At 32.2% G+C, this 25,704-nt stretch overlaps 1 protein-coding gene across 2 annotated transcripts; it reads right to left on the bottom strand.

The window, feature by feature from the left end:
- Window positions 1-11,249: 11,249 nt before the first annotated feature.
- LOC131156165 (F-box protein At1g10780-like) lies at window positions 11,250-13,961 on the bottom strand. Of its 2 annotated transcripts, none has more exons than XM_058109627.1 (4): window positions 13,755-13,961; window positions 12,110-12,893; window positions 11,737-12,017; window positions 11,250-11,638 (listed from the first exon to the last, which is right to left on the bottom strand). In XM_058109627.1, exons 2-4 carry the CDS (start codon window positions 12,849-12,851, stop codon window positions 11,402-11,404), a joined length of 1,260 nt encoding a protein of 419 aa, XP_057965610.1. In that variant the 5' UTR covers window positions 12,852-12,893; window positions 13,755-13,961; the 3' UTR covers window positions 11,250-11,401. The 2 variants fall into 2 exon arrangements, with proteins under 2 accessions (XP_057965610.1, XP_057965611.1); XM_058109628.1 differs by having other exon boundaries at window positions 12,110-12,854; window positions 13,755-13,960.
- Window positions 13,962-25,704: the final 11,743 nt, after the last annotated feature.

Here is a 25,704-nt window from a genome sequence, read left to right as displayed (position 1 = left end):
CTTTCCTCTTAGACTCTGTGTTTTGGTGGGGCCAAACAAGTGTACGTGAATAAGTTCCAAAGACCTACGAGTGGATATATGCTTATTCTTTTTAAAGCTTTTCTTAGTTTGCTTTCCAAGTTGAGAATCATCACATACCTTGTCCTTTACAAACTTAGTGCTGGGTAGACCCTTGACTGAGTTCTTTCTAACTAATTTGGACAACAAGTCCATATTAGCATGTACTAATCTCTTATGCCATAGCCAGCTGGCTTCATTTAAGGCAATGAAGCATGTGACTTTTTGAGATATTAGGTTTTCAAAATTTATGCAGTATATATTGTCAACCCTATTTGCAATGAACAAGGTGTCATGCTTTTATCTATGTTCAACTATGCATTTGTCTTGTTTAAATGTTACATCAAAACCTTTATCACTTAATTGACTAATGCTAAGCAGATTATGTTTTAACCCATCTATTAATAAAACATCATCAATAATTAAAAAAGGGTTCTTTACCGAGTTTTCCAATGCCGATTATTCTTCCTTTAGCATTGTATCTGAAGGTGGCATTTCCACCATCCTTTAGTACTAGTGAGGTAAACTTGGACTTTTCTTTAGTCATATGTCTTGACCATCCACTATCCAAGTACCATTTGTCTTTCGATGAGGTGGACCTAAAACATACCTACAATAAGGGTTTCAAGGTGTTACTTTTGGTACCCAAGCCTTCTTAGGTCTTTTTGATTCAGATTTAGTTTTAGTTTTGACTCTCCATACCTTCTTGACTTTAAAATTTTTTTTATTTTATATGGACACTCAAATTTTATGTACCCATTTTTCTTACACAAGAAACATGTAGTTTGTTCATATGTATATGTAGAAGATGTACTTGCAAAGTGTTTTGAGGTTTTTACAAAATACCCCATGTATAGGTTCTTTTTCTTCTTGTTTTCAACTCCATTGAATCCTATTCTTTCTTTATCCAAAGACATTCTTTGTGATCCAACCAGTTTATCAAAGTTTTCCTTTCCTGTAGTAAAATTGTAGATGATTTTAGCTTGGTCCTCAATTTTACTTTAAAGACTACATATTTCTGAGTCTTTTATATTTTTACCATTTAATTGCTGCTTTAGTAGATCTTGAGACATCTTGTTGATTTTACTCATGAGTTCATCAATAAGTGAGTCCTTTTCTTTTTCAACTGATGTTAATGTCTCTAGTTGGTTCATACGCTTTTCATTATGTTCTTTAAGTGCTACATTTCTTTTGGATAATTTTTTGAACCTATTATGTAATGAAAATAGTTCAGCTTGCATTTCTCTATATGAAGGCATATTCTCACATGAGTCACTACACGATTCATAACTAGATTCTTTATGTGAGCTAGAGTAGGAATTTACCTCGTCATCTTTCGCCATGAAGCAAAGGTTTGCCACGTATTGATCGCTTGATTCATTTTCTAATTCACTCAAGCTTGATTCATCCCACGTGGTAGCTTTGATCGCCTTCTTTTTCTTCTTCTTGGCGTCTTTCTTTAGCTATGGATAGTCAGGTTTTATATGTCCGACTTTCTTGCAATTATAGCATATAGGTGGTTCATCCTTTGTTTCTTTCTTACTATTTTCACCTTTATCAGTTTTAAAGCCTCTAAATTTTCAAGCAAATCTCTTGTTCTTTTTGAAGAATTTTCCTAGTCTTCTAGTGAATAAGGCTATATCATTGTCGTCTAATTCATTGTCTTCTTCTTCACTAAAAATTTCTTTTGCAGCTTTTAAAGCTATTGACTTCTTTTGTTTGATAGCTTCAGTGTTTCTTTCATTTATCACCATCTCATATGTGAGGAGCAATCCTATTAATTCATCTAAGGAGGTATTTTTTAAATTTCTGCCTTCCGTTATAGTAGTGGCCTTAGGTTCCCAAATCAGTAGAAGTCCTCTAAGGATTTTTCAAATCATCTCATAAGTAGAATAGTTTTTGCCTAATGCATTAAGGGAATTTATTATATGGGTGAACCTAGTATACATATTAGTGATAGACTCTTCAGGGTTCATCCTAAACGCCTTATACTCACTGGTGAGCATATCAATTCTACTATCCCTTACGTCAACTGTTTATTCATAAGTAACTTCAAGCTTATCCCATGTTTCTTTAGCTAATTTACATCCCATGATCCTATTGAATTCATTGGCATCTAGGACACAATATAGTGCTTTCATTGCACTTGAGTTTATCTGCACCATCTTCATATCATTGTTGGTCAATTCTTTTTCTTCTTTAGGTATCTCCTTGTTGTCCATATTTTTAGCGAGAATGAGGTCACCATGTGTGACTACTTTCCAAACCTTCCAATCCATGGTTTGTAAAAATATTCTCATTTTCTATTTCTAGAATGTGTAATTAACACCGCAGTAGAAAGGTGGTCTAGATGAATATTGGCTTTCGCCAAATGGGGATACACCTACGTGTGCCATAGGGTTTATGTAGCTTCTACTTTAAGATTTACTACAAAACCAGGGCTCACATACCAATTGAGAATAAAGGTGTACTCCCAAGAGGGGGCTAAATTGGGTTTTAAAATTTTCTTATGAAACTTTAGTTTAGAATACCCTTTTTAATTTAATTTGATATAATCACACAATCACATATATATGATACTACAAATTCAACTTTCAGCACTTCAATAGATAAATTTCAGAATCATAATTTCTTTTCAATAATGAACAATGATAATATCAATTAATAATTTCAGAAGATCAATTTTAATTACCCTGCAACTTTCCTCCAATGGAAAAATTAATTTTACAAGATTTGCCTCAATTGTGATATTCAGAAACTTAGTATTTAGATCAATTATGAATTATCAATCCAATAAAGGCAATCAATAAAGTTCCTTGATCAAAGTCAGTATTCCAACAAATCCCCAATATCCAGTAAGTTCTCAACCATTAAATAAGCATATACACAATTTATATTCTTGCAAGAATGTAAAGAGATTAAGGGAAGAAAATAGGAACACCAGATTTTTTACAAGTTTCGGCCATCGGCCTATGTCCTTGGCTCAAACAATCTGCTGTGAGGATTTCCTTTTCAACTTCATTACCAAGTGAAGTAAAGCCTCTCTCTAATCAAGGTAGAGAACTCTCTAACGAGAACACCCTTCTCGCTATGCAAAGATCCAACAATCCTGAATTGTCAAACAAACAAAAAACAGAAACAAGGAACAACTTTGTTCGTACAAGTTGTACTCTTAGTTAGAGCAAATTTGTACAACTCAAAATCAATATACTTCAATCAAAATACAATATAGAATATGAAGCTCAAAGTAATATCACCAAGGTTCTGATTAAAAAGTGAGAAATTTGTAAAATTGAATCAGAATTTCAATAAGATTTCAGCAATAGCATAATATAACTTTCAGCAAAATATCAACAAGCTTTCAGCTGTGAGATTTCAAAATACAATTCATATGTGCTTCTATGTCTTATCTAATTTGGGAAAATATAAAGTATATAAAAGTAAAAAAAAGTTTCTTACCATTTTCCCCAAGTTTCCTCTTAGTTTGGGAGCCAAGACATCAATTTTGGAAACTTTACAAACGATGTTTTAAAGTTATAACATAACGTTTAATCGACTAAGGCCCGAGAGTCAGTCGCTTGATCTCTTTAAGTTCAATGTATTTTGAAAACCCAGTGCTGAGTCATTCAATTGGACTTTAAAGGGTCAGTCACTTGATCCGATTCGGTTTGCTTATGAATAATCAGAACAATAATCAATCGCCTAATGTTAAAACATCAACTGCCTGTCCTCTTGCTACTTCTTAGTTTTTCAACATTTTCTTTTAAAACTTAGCTTTAGACTTGTAAGACTTATGTTGGCCTTACAAGTCTTAGAATCTTATTTTGATGATAACAAACCAAAGGAACTTAACATGTTTTTCTAAGATAAGTTTTAGGACTCAAGAGTGCTAATAAAAGACCAAGGTCAAGTGCTTGAAAGCTTGTACTTAAAGCTAGAAGAACTTGATGACGTATATGAGCTATGAAGGAAGTCAAAGCAAATACATGATGATATTGAAAGAAAAACAAATTCATGAAGATACTGAGAGCAAAGCAAATACATGAAGACTTAGTGCTTAGAAAGTTATAGTTTTTTAAGAAGTCTCATGTAAGTACTTCAAACGATTTCAATATGGATGCATGAAGCTCTTAGGTTAATTTCTTGGACCTAGATACCTTTTAAAATACTTGAAAAATCTTTTTATAAGGTTAAAAGTTATTTCAAAAAGGTTAACATTATTTTTGGAATAAAAAGCACCAAAACAAGATTCTCAAAATTCCCTTATTTTTTTTATATCTGCATTGATGTGCAATTTTCTCTATCAATGTTTTATTATCTTAAATAGTTTTCAATATGAAAGTTGTGGGATTTTCTCTTAACTTTCAGTTGATACCAAGAACGTCAAATTTAGAGTTGTATAGGAAAAGTTAAGACCAAAATACAGAATGATGATTGAAGCTGACAGGCGCCTCACAGATCCATATCAGGCGACTGACAGAACACAATCAGGTGACTGACACAACACTGACTTTTGAATTTTGCTAGTTTTTTGGTTTTTTAAAGTGACAGATGCCTGACACTTTTTGCAGGCGACTAGCCATCATAAATTTAAATTTAAAACAACATAGGAAGGTTTCCAAAAGTGTTTGCTTGGCTCCCAAACTCTGTAAAAACTTGGGGAATACTCAAAGTAACTTGGGGAATACGTTTATGCACTTTTTAAATATATAAATGCATGATTAACCCAATAATTAAATAACCAACAAGCCGCAATCAAGCTATATATTCTCTACTTCTCGCTATTGTGTTAATACTCTTGCTGATCAACTTGCTGTGATTTTGCTGTGAAAAGCTCATGATTCTTTGCACGTTTTACTGAGTCATTAAATCCTAGAAAGAATCCTGGTGATAAATTACTTGAGCTTCATCTTTCTTTATTGTTATTCAATTGAAGTATATTGGTTTTAATTGTACTAATCTACTCTAACTGAGAGTGCTTCTTGTACACAAGAATTATTCTTGTTTTTTTATTGTTTTTGACTATTTAGGTTGTTGAATTGTTGTACTAAGCATGGGGTATCACTTGGAGAGGAGGGCTTCATCCTACTTGAAGGAGTGTGTAAACCGTTTGCTTCGAGCAAAGACATAGGCAGGTATAGCCGAACCTCATAAAAATCTCGATGTCACTCTCTTCCGTAAATCTTTTTAATTTTCTACATATATATAAATTGCGTGTATGTTTACTTGATAGTTGAAAATTAATTTGTTATTGGGAATTGAGGAAACTTTGATTTAAAGGAGTACGTTGATTGATCTTTTGCTAAAACCTCAAAGGGAGTACGTTGATTAATCTTTTTGCAGAAACCTTCATTAAAGGAATACTTTGATTGAGAAATATCAAAGCCCATTAACATACTTAAATTCAAGCAACATATTTGATATCAAAAGGCTGAATTTGGAAGCCTGCTAAATTTCTAAAGTTTGATTCTTATTTAAATTAGCATACTATATTGTTTGTTGGATTGACATATTCAAAAGTAAAACTAAAATTTGGTATTGGTCTCTAAACCATCTTAAATTGATTCTCAAATTTGATTAGTTGTGTCTTTACATCAAAGATTTGAACTTGAGATTGAATATTGAATATTGGTTTAAATCAAGGAATTTGATTGGATTAAAAGCTGATTTAAATCTTGTATGATCATCTCATCTATCTTACAAAAATCGGTTGATTGGAATTATCCATTAAAGATATCACTACTCATTGTTAAAAAGAAAATATAATCTGAAATTGTTATTCATTGAAGTATTGAAATTTAAACTGCTAACATCATCCTTACATTACAATAATTAAGGTGGTTAATAAGAGTTTGATCGTTGGTGGGATTGTAATCAATACAATCTTAAAAAGGGGTTAATACTTAACTAAAGGAACTTATAAAACAAAGAGTATGCAAAAAAATTTTGAAAACCCAATTCATCCGCCCCCCCTGTAACGACCTCAAAAATTAAATCTTTTTTTTTAAATAAACACATATGAACTACTCTGATACCCCTGCTGTGAAATCTCAGGCCTCAGAAGGGCACTGGGGTATCCCTATACACAATAAAAATACCTATGCAGCGGAACACATAAATCATACAATCATATATACCATACAATACCAGAATTCAGTATTTTCAAACCATAGCTATATTTTACATCTCTCTCCAATACCATCTACCCCAAAATACAACACTCTATACAAACTGACCCTATAAACAGGGCAACGAAGTAATCACTCTATCTACGAGCCTGATCTGCTCGTCATGCTGGTTCACCTAAAAAATGTTAAAATTAATGGGGTGAGACGACGCTCAATAAGTGGAATATGCTATTACTAGTGTGTGGCGACTAAGTTGCATACTATTTTAATAACATCTGAACTGTATAAAATGATAAATCTGTAAAACATATTTTATATTTATCGCAGTTTAAAGTATAACTGTATCATCTGAATTTTTTACTTTTTATACTACTAATATTATACTATATTTATCAAATACTGTAAAACTGTATACATATACATAACTGTCTTCTTTCCCTGGAACTCTATATGTCATGATTTGACCCCTCATGATAGGGTTGTGCAGCCCGTAAGCGAGACTTAACGCTAGTTCACCCACCAGGTAAGTCACTATACTGTACACTACCTCAGCCCGGCCAAACTGTATCCACTCCTAGGCGCGGAACTAGACTACTACCTCATCAAATCGGCCCCCTCAACCCAGAAAACTAGGGAGATACATCCACTCCGAGCACAGTTTGACGGTACCCACACACTATCTAAGATATGTGGTTGCACTCTATCTGTATTAGCAACGGTACCTTGCTCTATAATTTGTATCTTTCTGTAATATTTTCATAGGGATCTGATATATATATATATATATATATATATATATATATATATAACTATAATCTTTCTACTGTTTTCATCATGTTTCCAAAATAACCATAACATTATAATTCTGTACTGTAAATACTATAATATCTGAATAATACAACTGTAGCATCTAGATGTTATATCTGTATATCTTACTGTATAATTTGTCTGTATAATCTGAGTGTTATGGTATTAGGAAACATGGCATTCTGTAAATACTATATATACTGATCTAAATGAAAACGGTGTTACACTGATCCGAATAAAAACTGTAATATATACTAATCTGAATAAATATCTATGTATATCAATCTATATCTATATATACAGTATAGCATGATATGCTGTAAAACGCTGTATAAGTTCTATATCTGATAAATATCTACTCAGGCCACACGAACATTAAAAACTCTTATTCTGTAAAAACTAGATAATGTATTGTTATATATAAATATAAAATCGCTTATAACATTGCTAAAACTCCTAGCATAGCATATTTCCCTTACCTAGTTTCTGAAAAGCCCCCTTTCTATATCTAGTCTCACACCCGCAGGGTTCTCCACTCAACACCCTGAAAACCACATCTCCCAAAACAAAATATCATTATTTCTTTGTATACTATATTTCTTATAACTGTGGGAAAGACAAATACTGAATAAAATGTCTTACCCTAAAATTGGAATGGAATTCAAACCACTTCCACCATCGATCCACTTCGGTAGATTTGCAGAGAACTTCCCCAAGAGCGTCATGGTAGCCTCAGATCATCGATCCGTGCGAGAAATGGGGTTGGAATTAAATAGAGAAGGGGAGAGGGACGTTTTAGACAGAGAGAGAGAGAGAGAGAGAGAGAGAGTAAGCTTCCTGCGCCAAATTCTGCAGAAAAATCCGGGTTTTAGCTATTTATAACCCCAGCTTCGTCGACGAGACACGTCATCTTGTCGACGAGTTACTGAAGAAAGTTCGTCGACGAATCCGTATCCCTCGTCGACGAATTTCTGACTGCCAAAAACCCCTCTCTCGATATCTTCTCATCGACGAGACATGTCCTCGTCAACGAGGCCCCTATATGTTCTCGTCGACGAATCCTCTGTGTTCGTCGACGAGACCTTATTTAATTCTCTGGGTTATTACACCCCCTCTCTTGGGAGTACACCTTACATTTCAACTTATTTGAGACTTTATGAAAATATTTTCCATGGTTTAAAAATAGGTCTCTAAGTCAATGATATTTCCTAAGAGCTTCAAGCATCCATATTGAAATTGTGAAGTACTTACATGAGACTTGTATAAAATAAAACTTTCTAAGCACTAAGTCTTCATGCTTTAACTTCCTTTCTTTGTGTCCATCTTGAAATCTTTCTTCAATAAGATTTAACTTCATCATTACTTATGTCTTTAAACACAATCTTCATTCATTTTCTTCAAGACCAATTGTTGTTAACAATTGATATGAGTAGGGCTTGTGATGATCCCAAAAATATAAAGCATAGTAATATAGTTATTTACTTTCACACACTACCCTAGTATAATAATAAAATAATAAAAATGGTCAATACGAATGTGTTTCTTTGTTAGGATCCTTGATTTCGTATTTAATGCCTAAGAAAGATTTTGTCTTAACGAGTGTTCAGAGACCATTGCGACTCAATCGCTCCCTGGAGGTCGATCTGATCAAAATAGAATTTCATAGGATAAATAGAGTAGACATTGTTTTTACACGTATATAAATATAAAATAATATCTTTGACCGATATACATTGTAGAAATATATGATAAAATATATATATAATTATTATATAATAATTTAAGTCGCCTCGTGAGCATTCCCACATCCAATACATATGGGCTCATGAAACTATGTGGGGCCTACGTGGGGCCCACATGGGTCTCGAAGTTGTGTGGGGCCCACATAGGTTTTGAAATTCAAACTTGCTTCTTCTTTTATAATAAATACTAAAATATAATTTAATAATAATAATAATAATAATAACAACAACAACAACAATAACCACTGACTTCTTCAATTTTGACTGCAACAAATATTTCTTCTTTCTCTCTTGAAGTGAGATAATTATCCCACTAGGCTTTAAGTGATACATTAAATCCTTGAACAAGTAAATTTGCTGTAGTTGGTTCTTCTGCTCTTGTATTATTAAGTTTGAAGGCAGTAGCTGCTAAAGTAATTTATTGAATTAATGTGACAATTTGATATTCTGTAAAACCATCTAAATTCCATTCATATAAAGCATTACCACTAAAACTTCTTTCTATTTTTAAAGGTTCATCTTCAAATAACAAACTTGGAGGTGTTGGTCTTTTGTAATAAGTTCTATTACTTTTATTTTTCCATAAATTATTTATCTTATTAATTTCAAAATCACTTTCTCCCTTAAAATTCTTTTCTAAATTATGAATGGCTTCTTCTTTTGTCAAGGTATTAATATTCTTATCTTTATCTTTGTACTTCTCAAGTATTTCTAAAAAATTTTTCACATTTTGATCATTTTGAGATTCAAAGCTAAAATTAATGTCTTTAATTGAGAAAAGTTTGAATATAGGCTCTTGTTTTTTAATTTTGTTTGATTCGCCTTTTTCGAAAGTGCTATTAAATTTAATATCTACTAATTCATCTAAAAGATTTTCAATTCTTGTAGATTGATTTGCAATAGTTTGTAATATTTGATTTATGTAACTATTTTGATTAATTATCTGATCAAATTCGTTGTTTCCATCTTTCACTTCTTTGTAAGGTGAGACTATAACTTTTGTTCCTTTATAATCTATTTTAAACATATTAACCGGTGGATATATTGACGAAACATTATTATTATCAAGTAGCTTCCAATTCTTTTTATTATCACGAATAGCATTAACTGTTTGTCTATCTTATAGATATTTCAAAAAATATATATATATTCTTTTGAGTCCTTTGCATTTCTTCTAACCAATCAGCTCTTATTTTCTCTCTTTCCTTTTTATTATACTTTTCAAAAAATTCATGTCTTTTGATAATAAAAAGAATTGGAAGGTACTTGGTTACCACCATTGTCAACTTGCCTAGTAGCCTGTTTAATTGAATCAAACACTTTCTTCTCTCCACTCTTTTGATGTATGTTTCCTAATAACAATAATGATTGATCCAATGAAAATACATATCTTTTTAAGAAATAGCAATAATAAACAGTACTAGTTTTATAATGCATTAGTAATTTTTCACTCTAGTTAGCTACTAGGTTATTATGGCTAGCATCTTAGCATTTTTAAATTAGTATAACACTAAATATTATTGTAATACATCACCGGTTCAACAGACCCAGTGTCCTTTCAAATTGGACAAGGATTTGATTTCAAACTACAATTTAAACGCTTGTACTACAATTTAAAACAAGGAATTGTGCATGTGCATGCCCCATCACTTTGTCTCCAATAGAAATGCAAATGCAGAAATACCTTACCAGTTAAATTGCATCCATACTGCATCCATACTTGCTGACAGGGGCTTTCAAGAAGTATTTATGCTACTGTTAGTAGAGGAGCATGTAGCAAACCCACAGCAAGTTAATGAAACTGATCGAAGAGAAGACAGCTTCCTTGTCAATTTATCGTTGGCACATAATTTGATCTACATAGTTGATGAACTCGTCACTTCCCCATTCCTTATAATGGAAGACCACTTCAAAATATTAGACAAATATGCATAGAGTCATACTTTGTTCCTTCTTCAGCAGGGAGCAAGGGATTTACATTCATATCGTGTTTGCCAAAGGTACAAGGGTTTTAAACTATTGACTAATGCACCAACTTGTCAAGTCCAAAGGCCATTCAATTTGAAAACAGGCTACCTGCAAAACTACAATTGAAAAGCTGCGAGTTCGCAGATAATTGAAAAGAGACCAATGGACATTGGTCAAGATACAAGCTCATTGGCCAAGGATGGCTGCAAATCCATCTCATTTTCATTGGCAACAGATCGCTTAAACATTTAATAACTTCTACTTGTGTGAGGCCTTCAAAACCAACCAAACCAGTGGAATGCTTTGAAGATGATGATCTGTGAAAGTATTAAATTGTACCAAGAAACGTATACAAACAGATAAATTCTACGTAATTAAGCTTCATCATGTCTATTTTGTGATGAGCTAAGTGCAGATGTTTGTTATTTCCCTCTGAGCACAGGGCTCCAGCCTACCAAGTATTTTGGTTCAGTTCCTTTCTAAAAATTTGTTCTAAAATTTATCAGCAAACTTGCAAACCTTCATAAAGTCAAACAGAGACCAGAGAGAGCATTAAAATTTGGAAATATATTGAAAATGTGAGAACATTTTGTGAAACTAATAAAAAAGGAAACATCAAAGTTCATCATAACATCAGCAGTCATGCTTTTACTGGGGTGTCAAAAAGGAATGTTTTGAATAGAAAGGTCTCCATAGATTTTATTGAATTTCAACAATTTTGCGGTTCATGTATCTAAACTTGCAAATCTCTTCAAAGAAATCATCCGTACTGTTGTGAGTGCTCTTCATCTGGAGAATCTTTATGAGCATCTTATTTAGACTCTTCCCGTACTTCACCAGAGACTCAAGTGTGCTCATCTTCTGTTCAGCATTTAATGGTGATCTAACTGTGATCACAACCTCCTCCAAACACGGAATTATGAAACTTGAATCCACCTACAAAAAGAAATAAAACAGATTACCACATGAAATCTAGAAAATCCTCCAGAACGAAAAAAAAAAAAAGAGACAACTTGATGTAATTGCCTACTGACATTTTTCAAGCTATTCTTCTGGCAAAGAGCAGCAAACATGGCACCATGCATGTCAAGCTTCTGAAGCTTAGGATGGCTATTAAAGAATTCAACAAGGTCAACCTCTGGAAAGGGCTCGAGGTCATCAAAATCCCCAGCGAATTCCACCTTCATATAGAGATGCTTCACCTCACTTGCCCATCGCAGCATTTTGCTAATGGCATCCCAACACCATTGGACCCCTCTGATGGCTAAAAATTCAAGAGATCCAAATTTTCCAAAATCTACCATGTAGACTTTTCCTATTCACCATATCAAAACCCCAATTAAATGCTGATCTGAAATTAACATATTCCATATAAAACTCATAAAAGGAACTACGAATAAAAATTACCAGAATTATTTGCAACAGAGAGAATCTTTAAGCAACAAGTCTCACGAACTCTTATCCAACTGCAACCTTGTACCTCAAGCAATTCAAGTTTTGGGGAAGTGAGAGAAAGGGAACAGTTCCCCAGGCCATAAAAATCAAGCTTGCAATGCTCCAATTTTGGCAGCTCAATTGAAATTGATCTTAACCCTTCACAACCAAGTAGCAAGAGGTGGGTCAGATTAGGACATGCTCGAAGTGCATCAGACAGTGCAGGGTCCTCTAATCTTGCACCAATTATTTCAAGATTTAGAAGTTTGTGAAAGACATCCCACTTAGGCAATTGTGTCATTAGGACACCCCAAAGCTTTAGTGACTCCAGATTCCTTGCAGCTCCAATGCATTCAATTTTTGAGGGATTGTCAACACTGAGCAGCTGTTCAGAAAGATTGTCCATTCGGAGCTCAAGAAACCGCAGGGATGAGCCCAACAGTGCTAGCCATGAAGCAAGGCCTGCACTACGGAAAGGACAGTATACAACTAGCTCTTCCAATTGAACAATAGAGGCAATCATCTTCAGCACAATGTTGTCAGGACTGTCCGCACTGGGATTGTTTTCGAAACAATTGCGGGGAAAATACAGGCTCTTGGTGAATCGGATAGACTCCCTCCACTGCTTGGAGACACAACTACAAGCTGCCACATCCCAGGCACTACGCATATGTGATAAAAAGCATTGGACTATGGCATCAGGTAGAGAGTCCATTCTCTGAGGACAATGATCAAACAGGTAATCCGATTAACCAAACTGCCAAAAGAAATAAAATTAATGAAGAAATAGATGAAATTTAAGCATGATTTGAACGTTTAATTAATATATCAATTGACTTCAACAAGGAATAAGGCCAACAGAACTTAATTAATAGCCCCGAAGTCATAGCAAAACCTATCCTCCTCTTTCTCTTGTAACATGACTTGTCAAAAACCATCACCATTGTCTATGTAAGCATGCCAACTCCAATGCTTTCCTATCTAATAATTTAATAAAAATGAATTTGGAAGCTTTAGTGTGAGCCTACGAGGAAGCATGGAGTTCACAGTTTGTTATGCGATTTGCAAGGGTACTGTGGGGGAAGCTGCTCGTCGATAAATTTATTTACAACTTCGTACGCAAAAAGATAAAAAATCAAACTGCATTAAAATCCATGAGACACGGGCATACATTATCAGAGGAACGTGTGCATCCAGCATCCTGGGATCATATTGCAACATTTTAGTCCAAAATATAATCTCTTTGGCAACAAACTTCAAGATCTGCAATTTTTTGAATGCTTCTAGAGTGGACAGTGGATTCGCACACTATATCGCTTCTTCTGCAGCTAAGGCCTCTTTTAATTTCAAATTGGAAAAACCCTTTTGTGTTTTCTTTTGTAAAAATTGTAAACTCCAAGCCTTTGTGCTTAAGTCTAACGAATTCAGTGATTTCTCGCCGAAAACAAAAAAAAGAATGAGACATGGGCACATGGAAATGGAACCTTTCAGCATAATCACAATTCACAAACAGACAGTGCCAATCGAAAAAAAATAAAAGCAGGGATGCATATTAACAAACAGTGGGCATGATAATTGCACGAAATATTACGACTACAGAAACTGAACAGCGAGAGACCTGCGACGGAGAGCTTCGGCTACGAAGACTGCTCCAGCTGCGAAGATGAGTGACGAGTGAGCAACCGATGGAGAGGGAGAGAGAAAGAGCAACGTCTTGGCGCTGGGCGTCTGGGAAGCAACCAGGAAAGAGCTCCTCGTTTTTCGATGAACAAAAAGGGCGGCCGTTTAAAATTTGGATATCGCGCCTAGTAGCCCCAGCGCCAGCGCGGCATTTTCGTTTTATGAGCACGCATATTTTGCTGGTTTACATTGTAACCCGGAACGCCGCGTTTTGAGTCCGGGGTCAAACAGAGTAATGGATTTTTTGTGGAAGTATATTGTATACAATATTTTGATAATTTTTAACAAATTTTAAATATATTTTAAAACAAATTAATAATATATTATCATGAATTAATTCACAATATGAGTGTGAATATTCCAAGTTATTTATAAAAAATAATTTTTATTATTTTTTCATTTTATACAAATTTCAATAAATGATTTCTCTCCATGAAAATATTAATAATTTTATTATTTCTAAGTTGTGATCTACAATCTAAAATCTTTAGTATTGTTATTTTTTATTTTACTTTTTAAATTTTTTAAATAAACTTAAAATTTATTATTTAGAGACAATATAATTGTAGGTCTACACTTTTATTTCTAAAATTTATCTTTTAGAATTATATTATTATCTATTTAAATGGTGTCAGAACTCTAAACAATAATTTTAGAACACAAAAAAGAAATTTACTTATTTTATTTTGAATATACGTTTTATTTAACATATTTTAAATGTAGATGTATCTAATTTTTTTTAATTTATTTTCTTCAAAAATATTTGTTTTACTTTTAAAAAATAATAATGTTTTTTATCTATAAATTTATTTATACTATTTGTACTTTTATATAGTTTTTTTTCTTTTTTCAGCTAAATATTTTATTTTTAGGTGCAAATTTTAACATAACAATTATATCTAATTTTGATTGAGTTTATTTTCTTTTTATAGTATTTTTTATTTCTTTTAAAATAAAAGGATATTTTTGTCACAAAATGATTTAATTTATTTATAATTTTATTAATTTATAATTATAAAATAGATATAGATGTAGATATCTATATATAATTTCATTTTATTTTATTTTTTAACCAAATGATTTTTTCTTTAAGTTCAAACGTTAACTTTGGACATATTCTAAATATAAGTGTATCAAATTTTTATTGAATTTTTTTATATATATTATAGAAATTTACTTTTAAGAATATTTGATCTTACTTTTATAAATTAAGAATACTTTTTTTGTGAACAAAATGATTTATACTACCTATACTTCTGGGTATAATATAGAAATTTATCTCTTTTAGAAAGTGTATCTTATAGAAATTTACTTTTTAAAATAAGCATACTTTGTTTACAAGTTGTTGACCTTGTAGGTTATATTCCGTTTTGATTATGACAAATATTGTGGTATTTAATGGTTGATGAGTTTGTGTGCAAGACCAATCGAAAGTATCATTGGTCCACACATATGAGCTTAAAAAAGACAAAGACCCAGAATGTTTATTCATTGTAATTTAATTAAGTTGTTATTCGGGTCTATAATAATTAAAGCTCAATGGTATGTAATAATTAATGCATTATATACATGATAGGGTAGATAAGCTCAAATGACCATAGGGCACCTTTCGGTCGATCAACGCCGAATTTTTTCGATTGGCTCTCAAAGACCTTAGACTGGCCATAGGACACTATTATGCATGAAAATGTTCCCTATTATCTTAAAATTAATCATCATATAAATAGGGACAATTTAATAAAGGGAAAAAGGTCGAAATGCCCTAGGATGGCATGTTCGATCGACTGAACTCAATTACACTAAGATCTTCGGTAGATCGAACCCCCACGGGTCAACAAGTTGACTGCTCGGTCGACTGATCAGAAGTGTATATTCAAGACTTGGTCGACCGAACCTTCTTGGGCCAACAAGTTTATTGCTCGGTCAACCAACCAGAAACATATGGGCAATGCCCTAGTCGACCGAACCTCCTAATTCAAATGGACTTGGTCGAATGAACCGTGCGGATTTGGAAAATCGTCTTTCAAACCTCCAAGTTCGGTCAACCATCCTTTCAGTTCAAATTTCTCCCGGTCGACCCAACCCAGCCACTTGGTCAACCAAACCTTAAGTTCAGTCAATCGGTACTCTCGAGTTGGAGAATTTTACCGAGATTAAAAATGCTTTTATTTTTACTAACCTCACTTAAAATTTTCCTAAAACGACTAATATGTCATAAACAGTTATAATTTTGAGGAATTCTATATATACCCCCTCATTTGCAAAAATTAGTCAAGAATTAGTAATTTTAATTAACAAAAATCCTCTGAAATTCAAAAAATTCTAGTTCCATTTTTAAGTCTCCTACACTCATTTTTACTAAATTTTATTACTTAAATCTCTTTGTAAATGTGATTGAGTGTTCTTCTCATAGGCTTAAGCTCTCTCTCGTTCTTGTTGATTGAAAGTATTTTATTAGAGAGCAAAGTTTTAAGTTTCCCTATGAGACTTTGTTAATAAGTCATCTTTAGGAATACTTCATTGAGCTTTTGAGTTTTGCATTGTCATTACAATACTCAAGGAGTTCACATTGGATTTTGATTGCTAAAAATATTTTACAAATCATTTTCAAAATATCTCTTGTGCTTATATTTGAGAAATACATTTTGAGATATTTGCTGCTATATCTTGTGATTGAGATTATTTTCTTAATACAAAGATCAAATAAATTTTTACAAACCATTGTTGAATATCTCTTGTGATTTATCTTGAGAAAAATATTTATTGAAATATTTGAAGTGTGCATGTGATCTTTGCTAGTGCATTGTGATTGAGACTATTTTTTACACAAAGATCCTATCACTTACACTCTCGCGCACTGATTGCAATATTTGCATTAATCTTTGAGAATAGACATTAAAGCTACACTGAGCTTATCTGATCATATTATTTAGTAGTGTATTGATTACATTAGTACATAATCTGCTTAGTTGAGAAGCATATTTGTTGTATACAAATTTTATTGAGAAATCTGTTGTATTCTAGGCGTGGCCTGAGGGGGCAGTAATCCAACCCAGTAAGGATTGATTGTTAAAGGTTGAGGTCAGCCCCGTGTTAATTTGACTTAATTGTAAAGGTTGAGGTCAGCCCTGTGCTAATTGACCTGGTTGTTTAAGTGCCGCTCCACTTGTTAAGTGAGCTTATAGTGGTAATCCTTGTGCTTGTTAACCAAGGTGGGGACGTAGGCAGTTTGCCGAACCTCGATAAAATTTTTGGTGTCGTCTCTTTTATTGCTTTATTGTGCATGTTTGGTTAAATTTCTATTACAATTTAAATTCCGTTGTATATTTACATTGATTTATTTTATATGCACTAGACTGACCTTAGGTTTGTGTAATACTGCTGTTAGTGGATTGACCTAGGAGATAAAATTTTTAAATAGCAATTCACCCCCTCTTGGGATTGCACCAAAGCTAACATAAGTTAATTTCTAATTATATATTTTAAAAGCTTTTCGTCTTTTCATAAAAGATAAGGATATTTTTTTCACTAATGATTTGCACTATCTATTTATGATAGAAATGGTGTATGCCCAAGAAGGGGATGAATTGGGTATTTAAAAAATTCTTCCTTAGTTGACTTCAAATCACAATCAATATAGTACAACTTAGGGTCTTTCTAAGCATTCACCAATTTCACAGGTATTAAGAATATGCGAATATTAAACCATGCACAATAAATTTAACATAAACATGCATGTTCTGGAATGTAAAAGGTATAGGGAAGAGAAAGAACATTGAATTTGTTTTCGATGTTCGGTCAAACCAGCTTACATCCCAACCTTAAGCCAGCAGCCCAAGGATTCACTAAGTGTTCACTTTAAGCAAGCAGAGCGACGCCACTTACACTGTCCTTGCGGGGCGAACACTCCCAACTCAAATTACAGGGCTGAGCCACAACCAATACACCTTATATAATTTTGAGTGAGTTTATTTTCATTTTATAATATTTTGTATTTCTTTTAAAATACAAGGATATTTTTGTCACAAAATGATTTAATTTATTTATAATTTTATTAATTTATAATTATAAAATAGATATAGATGTAGATATCTATATATAATTTCATTTTATTTTATTTTTTAACCAAATAATTTTTTCTTTAAGTTCAAACGTTAACTTTTGTACATATTCTAAATATAAGGGTATCAAATTTTTATTGAATTTTTTTATATATATTATAGAAATTTACTTTTAAGAATATTTGATCTTACTTTCATAAATTAAGAATACTTTTTTTGTAAACAAAATGATATATACTACCTACACTTCTGGGTATAATATAGAAATTTATCTCTTTTAGAATGTGTAACTTATAGAAATTTACTTTTTAAAATAAGCATACTTTTATTTACAAGTTAATTTATAATTATATATTTTAAAAGTTTTTAGTCTTTTCATAAAAAGATAAGGATATTTTTTTCACTAATGATTTGCACTATCTATTTATGATAAGAATGGTGTATGCCCAAGAGGGAGGTGAATTGGGTATTTAAAAATTTCTTCCTAAGTTGACTTCAAATTATAATCAGTATAGTACAACTTATGGTCTTTCTAAGCATTCATCAATTTCACTGGTGTTAAGAATATGCAAATATTTAAACCATGCACAATAAATTTAAACATAAATATGCACGTGTTGGAATGTAAAAGGTATAGGGAAGAGAAAGAACACTGAATTTGTTATCGATGTTCAATCAAACCAGTTTATATCCTCGCCTTAAGCCAGCAGCCCAAGGATTCACTAAGTGCTCACTTTAACCGAGTGGAGCGACGCCACTTACACTGTCCTTGAGGGGCGAACACTCCCCAACTCAAATTACGGGGCACAACCAATACACCTTACAGGACGGTGCTTCTAGTTCTCCTAATCGGGTCTAAACCAATCCGGAACTTTCTTAACCAGGTATAAGTCTATCTGAGACCCTTGACAGGGTGAGTCTCCCTCTTCAAGCCACGCCTGGAATACAATAGATAATAAAATTTACGTACAAGTAAATGCTTCTGATATGTACAAATTGAAATACTATATGCGCTCTCATATAATTTAAACATGAAGCTTAATAGAGTATGGTTTTTCCTCTCAAAAATATTTTTCAAATAAAAACGTGAGAACATGGAAAATGATTTTCTCTTTTGAAATGACCTTTAAAAATAATCAACAAGCCTTCCGAGAAGATATGTATATGATTAAATAAATGCTCAAGGCTTTTCTCAAGAACCTTTTCAAGCCAATATATATTAATTAAATATATGCTCAAAGTTCTTGAATAACCCAAAGTTCTTCTCCAAAAATATTTTCAAATAAAAATAAGAGAACTTGGGTTTTCTTTCTAAATGATTGACCTTAAAAAATTGAACTCAATAAGGCTTTCAAGCAACACATATATGAGATTAAACATGTGCTCAAGTCTTATTTGAATAACCAAAAATTTCTCCAAAAATAAATTTTCAAATAAAAAGAATGAGAGAAATTTTGATCTTTGAAAACCAATGATGTAAATAAAAAGGCAATCAAGCATTATATATAAACATGAATATAAGCTCGTGCCATTCTAAATAAAACTCCCAAGATGTTTTTCTCCAAAAACATCTAACTTATCCCAAATTTCTTTGGCCGTTTTGCAGGTCATGACTCTATTGAATTCATTAGCGTCTAGAACACAATACAAGGCATTTATGGCACTTGAATTTATTTGTAGCATTTTGTAATCTATATCGGTCATGTCCTTTTTCTCTTTAGGAATTTGTTTTCCATCCACTATTTTGGTAGAATTAGATTTCCATCCATGACAACTTCCCAAGTTTTCCAATCCATATGTTGAAGATAAATTTGCATTTGTTTTTTTCCAAAAAGTATAGTTATGTCTATAAAAGATTGGTATTTGGGTTGAGGATTGGCCCTCTCTGAAAGGAGCTACTCCTATGTGTGACATTCGATCTTTTTATAACTTTTTTTTAAGATTTACTATAACTAGGCTCTGATACCAATTGAAAATAAGAAATAGTTCCCAAGAAGGGGGGGGGGTGAATTGGGTTTTTAAAAAATTTATGTTCTTTTTAAAAATTTTTATATTACAACAATAAACACAACCCAAACACAATCACAAAGTACTTGTAAAATAATCAATTCAAATCAACCACAATCAGTACAAAATAACCAAGCGTTGGATTCTTGTGACAATAGCCATGTAGTAATATGCAATGCTTGTTAGATTTGTGTAAGCCTTGTGTTGAAATTCACAATCACACTTTTTCCCAAGGTTCAGATTTTAAATAAACTTTCAGTTTAATAAGTTTAGGATGATCAACCAACGTAGTTCTTTTCGGTCTCCGTAATCAATGTTGATCAAACCAAAACAAATTATCTTCCAGTCTATTTAATAACCAAACACTCAGAATTTAGAAATTATAAAACATCCACGCAGTTTGTAAAGTATGTTGAAAAGTAAAGAGTAGGGATGAAAGAGAGGAACACAGAGTTTTACGAGGTTCGGCTTATACCCAACATACGTCCTTGCCTTTGGCAAACCACCAAAGAAATCACTAAGTCAGTTCCTTTGTCGGGCAGAACAACACCGTTTACAACACTCCTTCGATTAAGCTAGAGTTTGCCTCTCCAAACGATATCCCCTCGCTTGGCACGACAATCCAATAACCTTGAATCGTCTAGAAACAAGAAATAAGTAGAGAGAAATTTGTGTACAAAGAGACACTCTCACAACAGAGTTGATTAGTACAATATTCAGTACAAATATACTTCAATGTAAATCAGTATAAAGAGATTGAAACTCAATTTAATTTAGATCACCGAATTTATCTTCTATGTATTGAAAGATTCATACTTTGAAGACTCAAATTTGGAATTGGGATCAGTAGCAATTCAGTAGTGAAAGTAGGATAAGCGCAAGAGAGATTGAGAGCTTTGAGAGTTCTTGATTGCTAGAAAATATCTTGGTGTATGAAATCAATCTAGTTGGGGCTATTTATAGATGTTTAAAAGATAATTTCTTACCCCCCAAGTTTTCTTGGAGTAAACATCAAGTTTTTCAAAAAGAGTAGAGCTCAAGAAATCCATTTAAAAAATGTTCCCGTTGAATTTTTAAAATTCTGTTCGAGTGGCACTCGCCTGCCACAACCTGACAGTCGCCTGCCATAGTGAAAACTAAACAATCAGAAGACTAACAGTCGCCTGCCAAGACACAGGCAGTCACCTGACTTGACCACCCAGGCACCGATAGGGCTCAGGCAATTTCCTGGGACCCTACTGTCTCCCAGATTTAATTCCTTTAATTTTGGCTGTCTACTGCCTATATTGGGCAGTCACCTGGCTCTCAAAAAATTCCTTTTTCACTTTGAAAATTTCTTTCCCCATTTGAGACATTTATCATTTTGGTTTAGAAAACATATTTTAAGGTTTTTCAAAAATGTGTTTCTTAGTTTCTTTTTATTTGTAAGAGCTTCAATTCAATTTATTTTTGATGTTTACATGAAGTACTTACATAGAGAGATCCTTATAACTCTAAATTTTTGATCTTCATGTAAATCCTTACTTTGGAATCTTTCCTTGGTCATATATCATCTTTGAGCTTTCAATCAACTTTCATTCTTCAAGCTTTTATAAAGTATATCCATCATGAGCTTTATTGACCTTTGAGTTTAGCTTTAAAATACTTGAACTTTACCTGCTTCCTAAAACAGTTCAACTTGAAAACCATATCAAACTTATCTTCATTTGTTATCATCAAAACAAGAATTGTAAGCCTTGTTAGGCCAACATAAATAATATTAAAAAATTTAATTTTTTTAGTGGGTTGTGTGTCGCATATTGTGGGTGACATTAATGTGACATCACCTTGTGATGTAGCTTGATTTTGACCATCCAATTTGTGTTTTTTATGAACAGCTAGTTCGCTACCACATTAGTGATCCCTGTGAGTGCATCTGAGCTAGTGGCAAAGTGCCACGTGATAGATGACGTCACCTTGCCACGTGTTAATAACCTTTTTTCAAAACAAAAAAAAATTGGTCATTCATAAGTGGCCACATGTCACCTTTGAATGGTTAACACGTGGCAGGGCCCCAACCATTTCCTGCTTTTTCTCTCTCCTTTGAATTGGGTCAACCCAGTTTGACCTGAGTTAACTTGGGTCACCTTTGTTGATTCGGTTAAATTAGTTGAACCAATTTGACACATTTCAGTCACTTGAATCGCTCTTTTTTTTTTTTAATTAAAAATTAATTTTAAAAGTAGTTTTTAATTTACTAAAAATCCAAAAACTTTTGAGAAAAATTGTAGAAAATTCACAAAAAAATCAAGCAAAGTCAAGTGTGTGTGCACTACCCCTATGATGAATATTCAGTACATTGAGATCATTTAGTTCTCAATTATCTCATGAGGGGTAAAGATTCTAACCAAATCACTTTTAGTCTTCTCGTTACTGGGTACTATTAGGCTCTTTGAATTTTTGTGCACAACCTTGCATGTAAATTTCACATGAATGTTTGTCTCATTTGCATGCTTGTATATGTTCAATTTGTTTGTTCATGTCTTTTCTTTGTCTATGTTGAATAAATCGAGTCCATAAGGAACATTCCTCCAGTCATGAGGGTTATGTTTTTACATGCCTTCGAGGATTGGAGGTTAGGGGGTCTATGTCTTATGCAAGTCCTCTTGACTGCTAAAGGTCAGATAAAATGCAAATCAAAATAAGGAAAGTATATTAAGTAAATAATCCTAAGGGACATTGGGAGTTGTGTCCTTAGAGCAAATTTTAGGGATTCTAAGGTGAGAATAGTCTCTGTCTTTCATAGGGCTATCCAATATTTAACGACCAGGTAATTGGATAAATTAGAAAAATTGGAGTCTAGACTAGTAAATTTTGAAGTTACTTTTAAACTAATTAAGTAGCATCCTTTGGATGAGTGTGAAGGGGTGCTAATATCTTCACTTTGTATAATTGTATTTCCAAATCCAACTTGGTGATGTAGACAATTGACCACTGGTTTCCTTGGACTTAGATATAGTTTAGTGACTAATAAACTAGCGATATATTAAATAAGTATTCTAACCGCACAAAGGATAAAAATATGTTAGTAGCGACTCCATTGAATTATAAGTAACTCAATTCTCAGTCCCACAATTTACATCAGGTTCTACATAATATCAAGTTCACCACTAAATCTAGGTGATTTGGAGATTTGACCTCTGGACGTTGCAATATATTGTATTGTCAACTAATAACATCTATATTGTCATGTATGTGATTATAAATAAAAAATAAAAAATTAAATTGACATATTTAGTGTAGTTTTAAACAAAGATGCAATTAGCTTGTGTGTAAAAACACACACATAATAGCCTAACATGGCCTTTCAATAACCACAGCTACACATGCATTAGAACTTTTTGTTGCTTTTATTGTGGTGAAACTCACTTGAGTTGAGTTCATGCCTTTAACATTCAAATCCAGGTTGCCAAAGAAGAAGACCAAATGCCTTTTTGAGGAGTTGGGATTTGAGTCTTCCTAACAATTAGTCTATTTTGTGAGTGTTATCATTCAAATGTATGACATAGTAATCATATATAACCAATACAATTTAATCTAAAATATTTTAATTCTTAACAAAAAAAGCAAATACACTTTTAAGGAACAACTTAGTTACACCACACTCCTATCTATCTATGTTAATTATAACACTTGAATTTTAGTCCCACTTTTAGGAGTCAAACAATGCATTATTAGCCTCAATGTGAAGCTTTTTTTTTTTTTTTTTTTTTTTTGTGGCAAATTAAATATAAAGCATCTTCCGTGCATATTCTTTTTGACATTTTTCTTTATCTTTTTCTTTACTTTTCCAGATAAAAAATATTTTTAAAATACAGAACTTTTTTTCTTCGGTTGTGTCACATCTCAAATCTTCCCAAAAGAATTTACAATAAAGTCACATTCCGACCGACAATAGTGTAACTCAAAGCAAGATAAAATCACTAATTAATTTCTTAGTAAACAAAAAGTATATTATTTTTATCATAAAGCAAATTTTGTAATAGGATGAAAGATATTAACTTCCCATAAAGTTTGGTACAAAGACAATGATAATCCCTGAAATTCCAAAAATCTAACAAACCTTCCTTGAAATTTTAAAAATTTCATAACCCTCTCTTAAGATTTCAAAAATCCCACATACCTTTCCTAATATTTGATTTTTTTTGATATAATTGTCTTTTATCAAATATAAGCAAAGGTCTGTGTGTTTTCAATGAATCTCATGGCAAGTTTTTGAAAAGTTTGATATCTTGAAAGAGATTTTTGAAAATTTTGAAACCTCAAAAGAGGTCATTGTCTTCTTGTTGATCCTCGGGGGATGCCAATATCTTTTACCTTTTTAAATATTGTTAGGACTCTAAAAGAGGATGTTGATACAGTTAAGAGTAAAAATAAATCTAAGCAAGATTATGGAGTTTTCTGCAATGTTTAATTATTTGACTCACTTTTTTCTTCCCATCTCCTTAGTTATTGATTTTTAATTTTACCTTTATTTTTTATTGTTGGATTGTTCATTGGAGGAGAAAAGAAAGAAGATCCATGTCCATGATAGTCCAATTGAAATCATTCTTTTATTATTGCATTTAAAAAATAAAAATTTGAATATTATAATTATTGGGTATTTGATGATTTAAGATTTGAGTGGTTAAATGTTATTATGGCTTGAAAAAATAAACGTGCTTAATATTTACAAATAAAGTAAACACGAATAATGTATGCAGGTAGAAGCATGCGCATCCAAAGAGTATGAAAATATATTAAAAGTGATGACACTTTCTTAACACTTAAATGATTAACTCAAAGGGAAGGGAATGAAGGGAATGAATGTTGAAAAATATGGCCCCATTAACTAGGATAAAAAAAAAATGAGAAGGCAATCAATATTTATTTATGTATCATAATATAACACAAGATTTTTATGTATGGAAAAATATTTCATTTTTATTTTTATTTTTAAAATTTTCAAGATTTGAATTAAAAAGATAGAAAATAAAAAAAGTTGTTTAAATGTGCAAAAGAAATTTTCATTTTTATTTTTAGACGTCAAAACAATTACAAAAAGGCAATTTATTTCTCAAATTTTCAAATTTTGTATAAGGTGAAATTTGAAATCATGAATTTGGAAACTTGAATTTGAATTTGTGTGGATTTATATACATAATCATACAAATTAAAGTTCAAAATCTAAATTTCATGCTCTTATATTCAACTTAAGAGTTAAAAATATTTTTAAAAAAATAATGAAAGGATATTTTTCTCAAATTTTTTATGTAAATTTAGAAAATTGAAAAAAGGTTTGTGATTATTTTAAAAATAGAAATAAAAAATAAAATTATTTTCATAAATAAATAATGGCAAAACTATTTATTGTTATTCATTTATTATAAATATTCGATCTTGAAAGGCCACTAACCATCTTAATTAGAAGTTTTAATTGTTAGATATTAGTTTTTTCTTGTCTATAATCTTAAAATTAATTTAGGTAGAATTAATCACTCTGGTGCTAATCCTTTAGGTTACGTTTGGTTTAGAGAATGTCTATTCCAAAAAAATAGGTTAGTTTTACTATTATAATTGGAGTCTTCTTCCCTTTCTCCTCAAAGCTATTATTTTCTTTTTAGCTTGTATGCATTTTTATTTCTTTTGTTTCACGTTTCTCTGGCATTAGAGGATTATTTCGTGTTCTCTTCGCTTGGCCATTCTACCTCTCAATTCAACTTCCATGACCCTCTCTTTAGTAGAATGAAGTTTCTTCTACCATTCTGTTCTGTCATCTTCTTCTTATTTCATTTGGCATTG

The sequence above is a fragment of the Malania oleifera genome, chromosome 5, assembly GCF_029873635.1.
Source record: "Malania oleifera isolate guangnan ecotype guangnan chromosome 5, ASM2987363v1, whole genome shotgun sequence".
Classification (NCBI taxonomy): domain Eukaryota; kingdom Viridiplantae; phylum Streptophyta; class Magnoliopsida; order Santalales; family Ximeniaceae; genus Malania; species Malania oleifera.
This window is presented reverse-complemented; position numbering and strand designations above follow the sequence as displayed.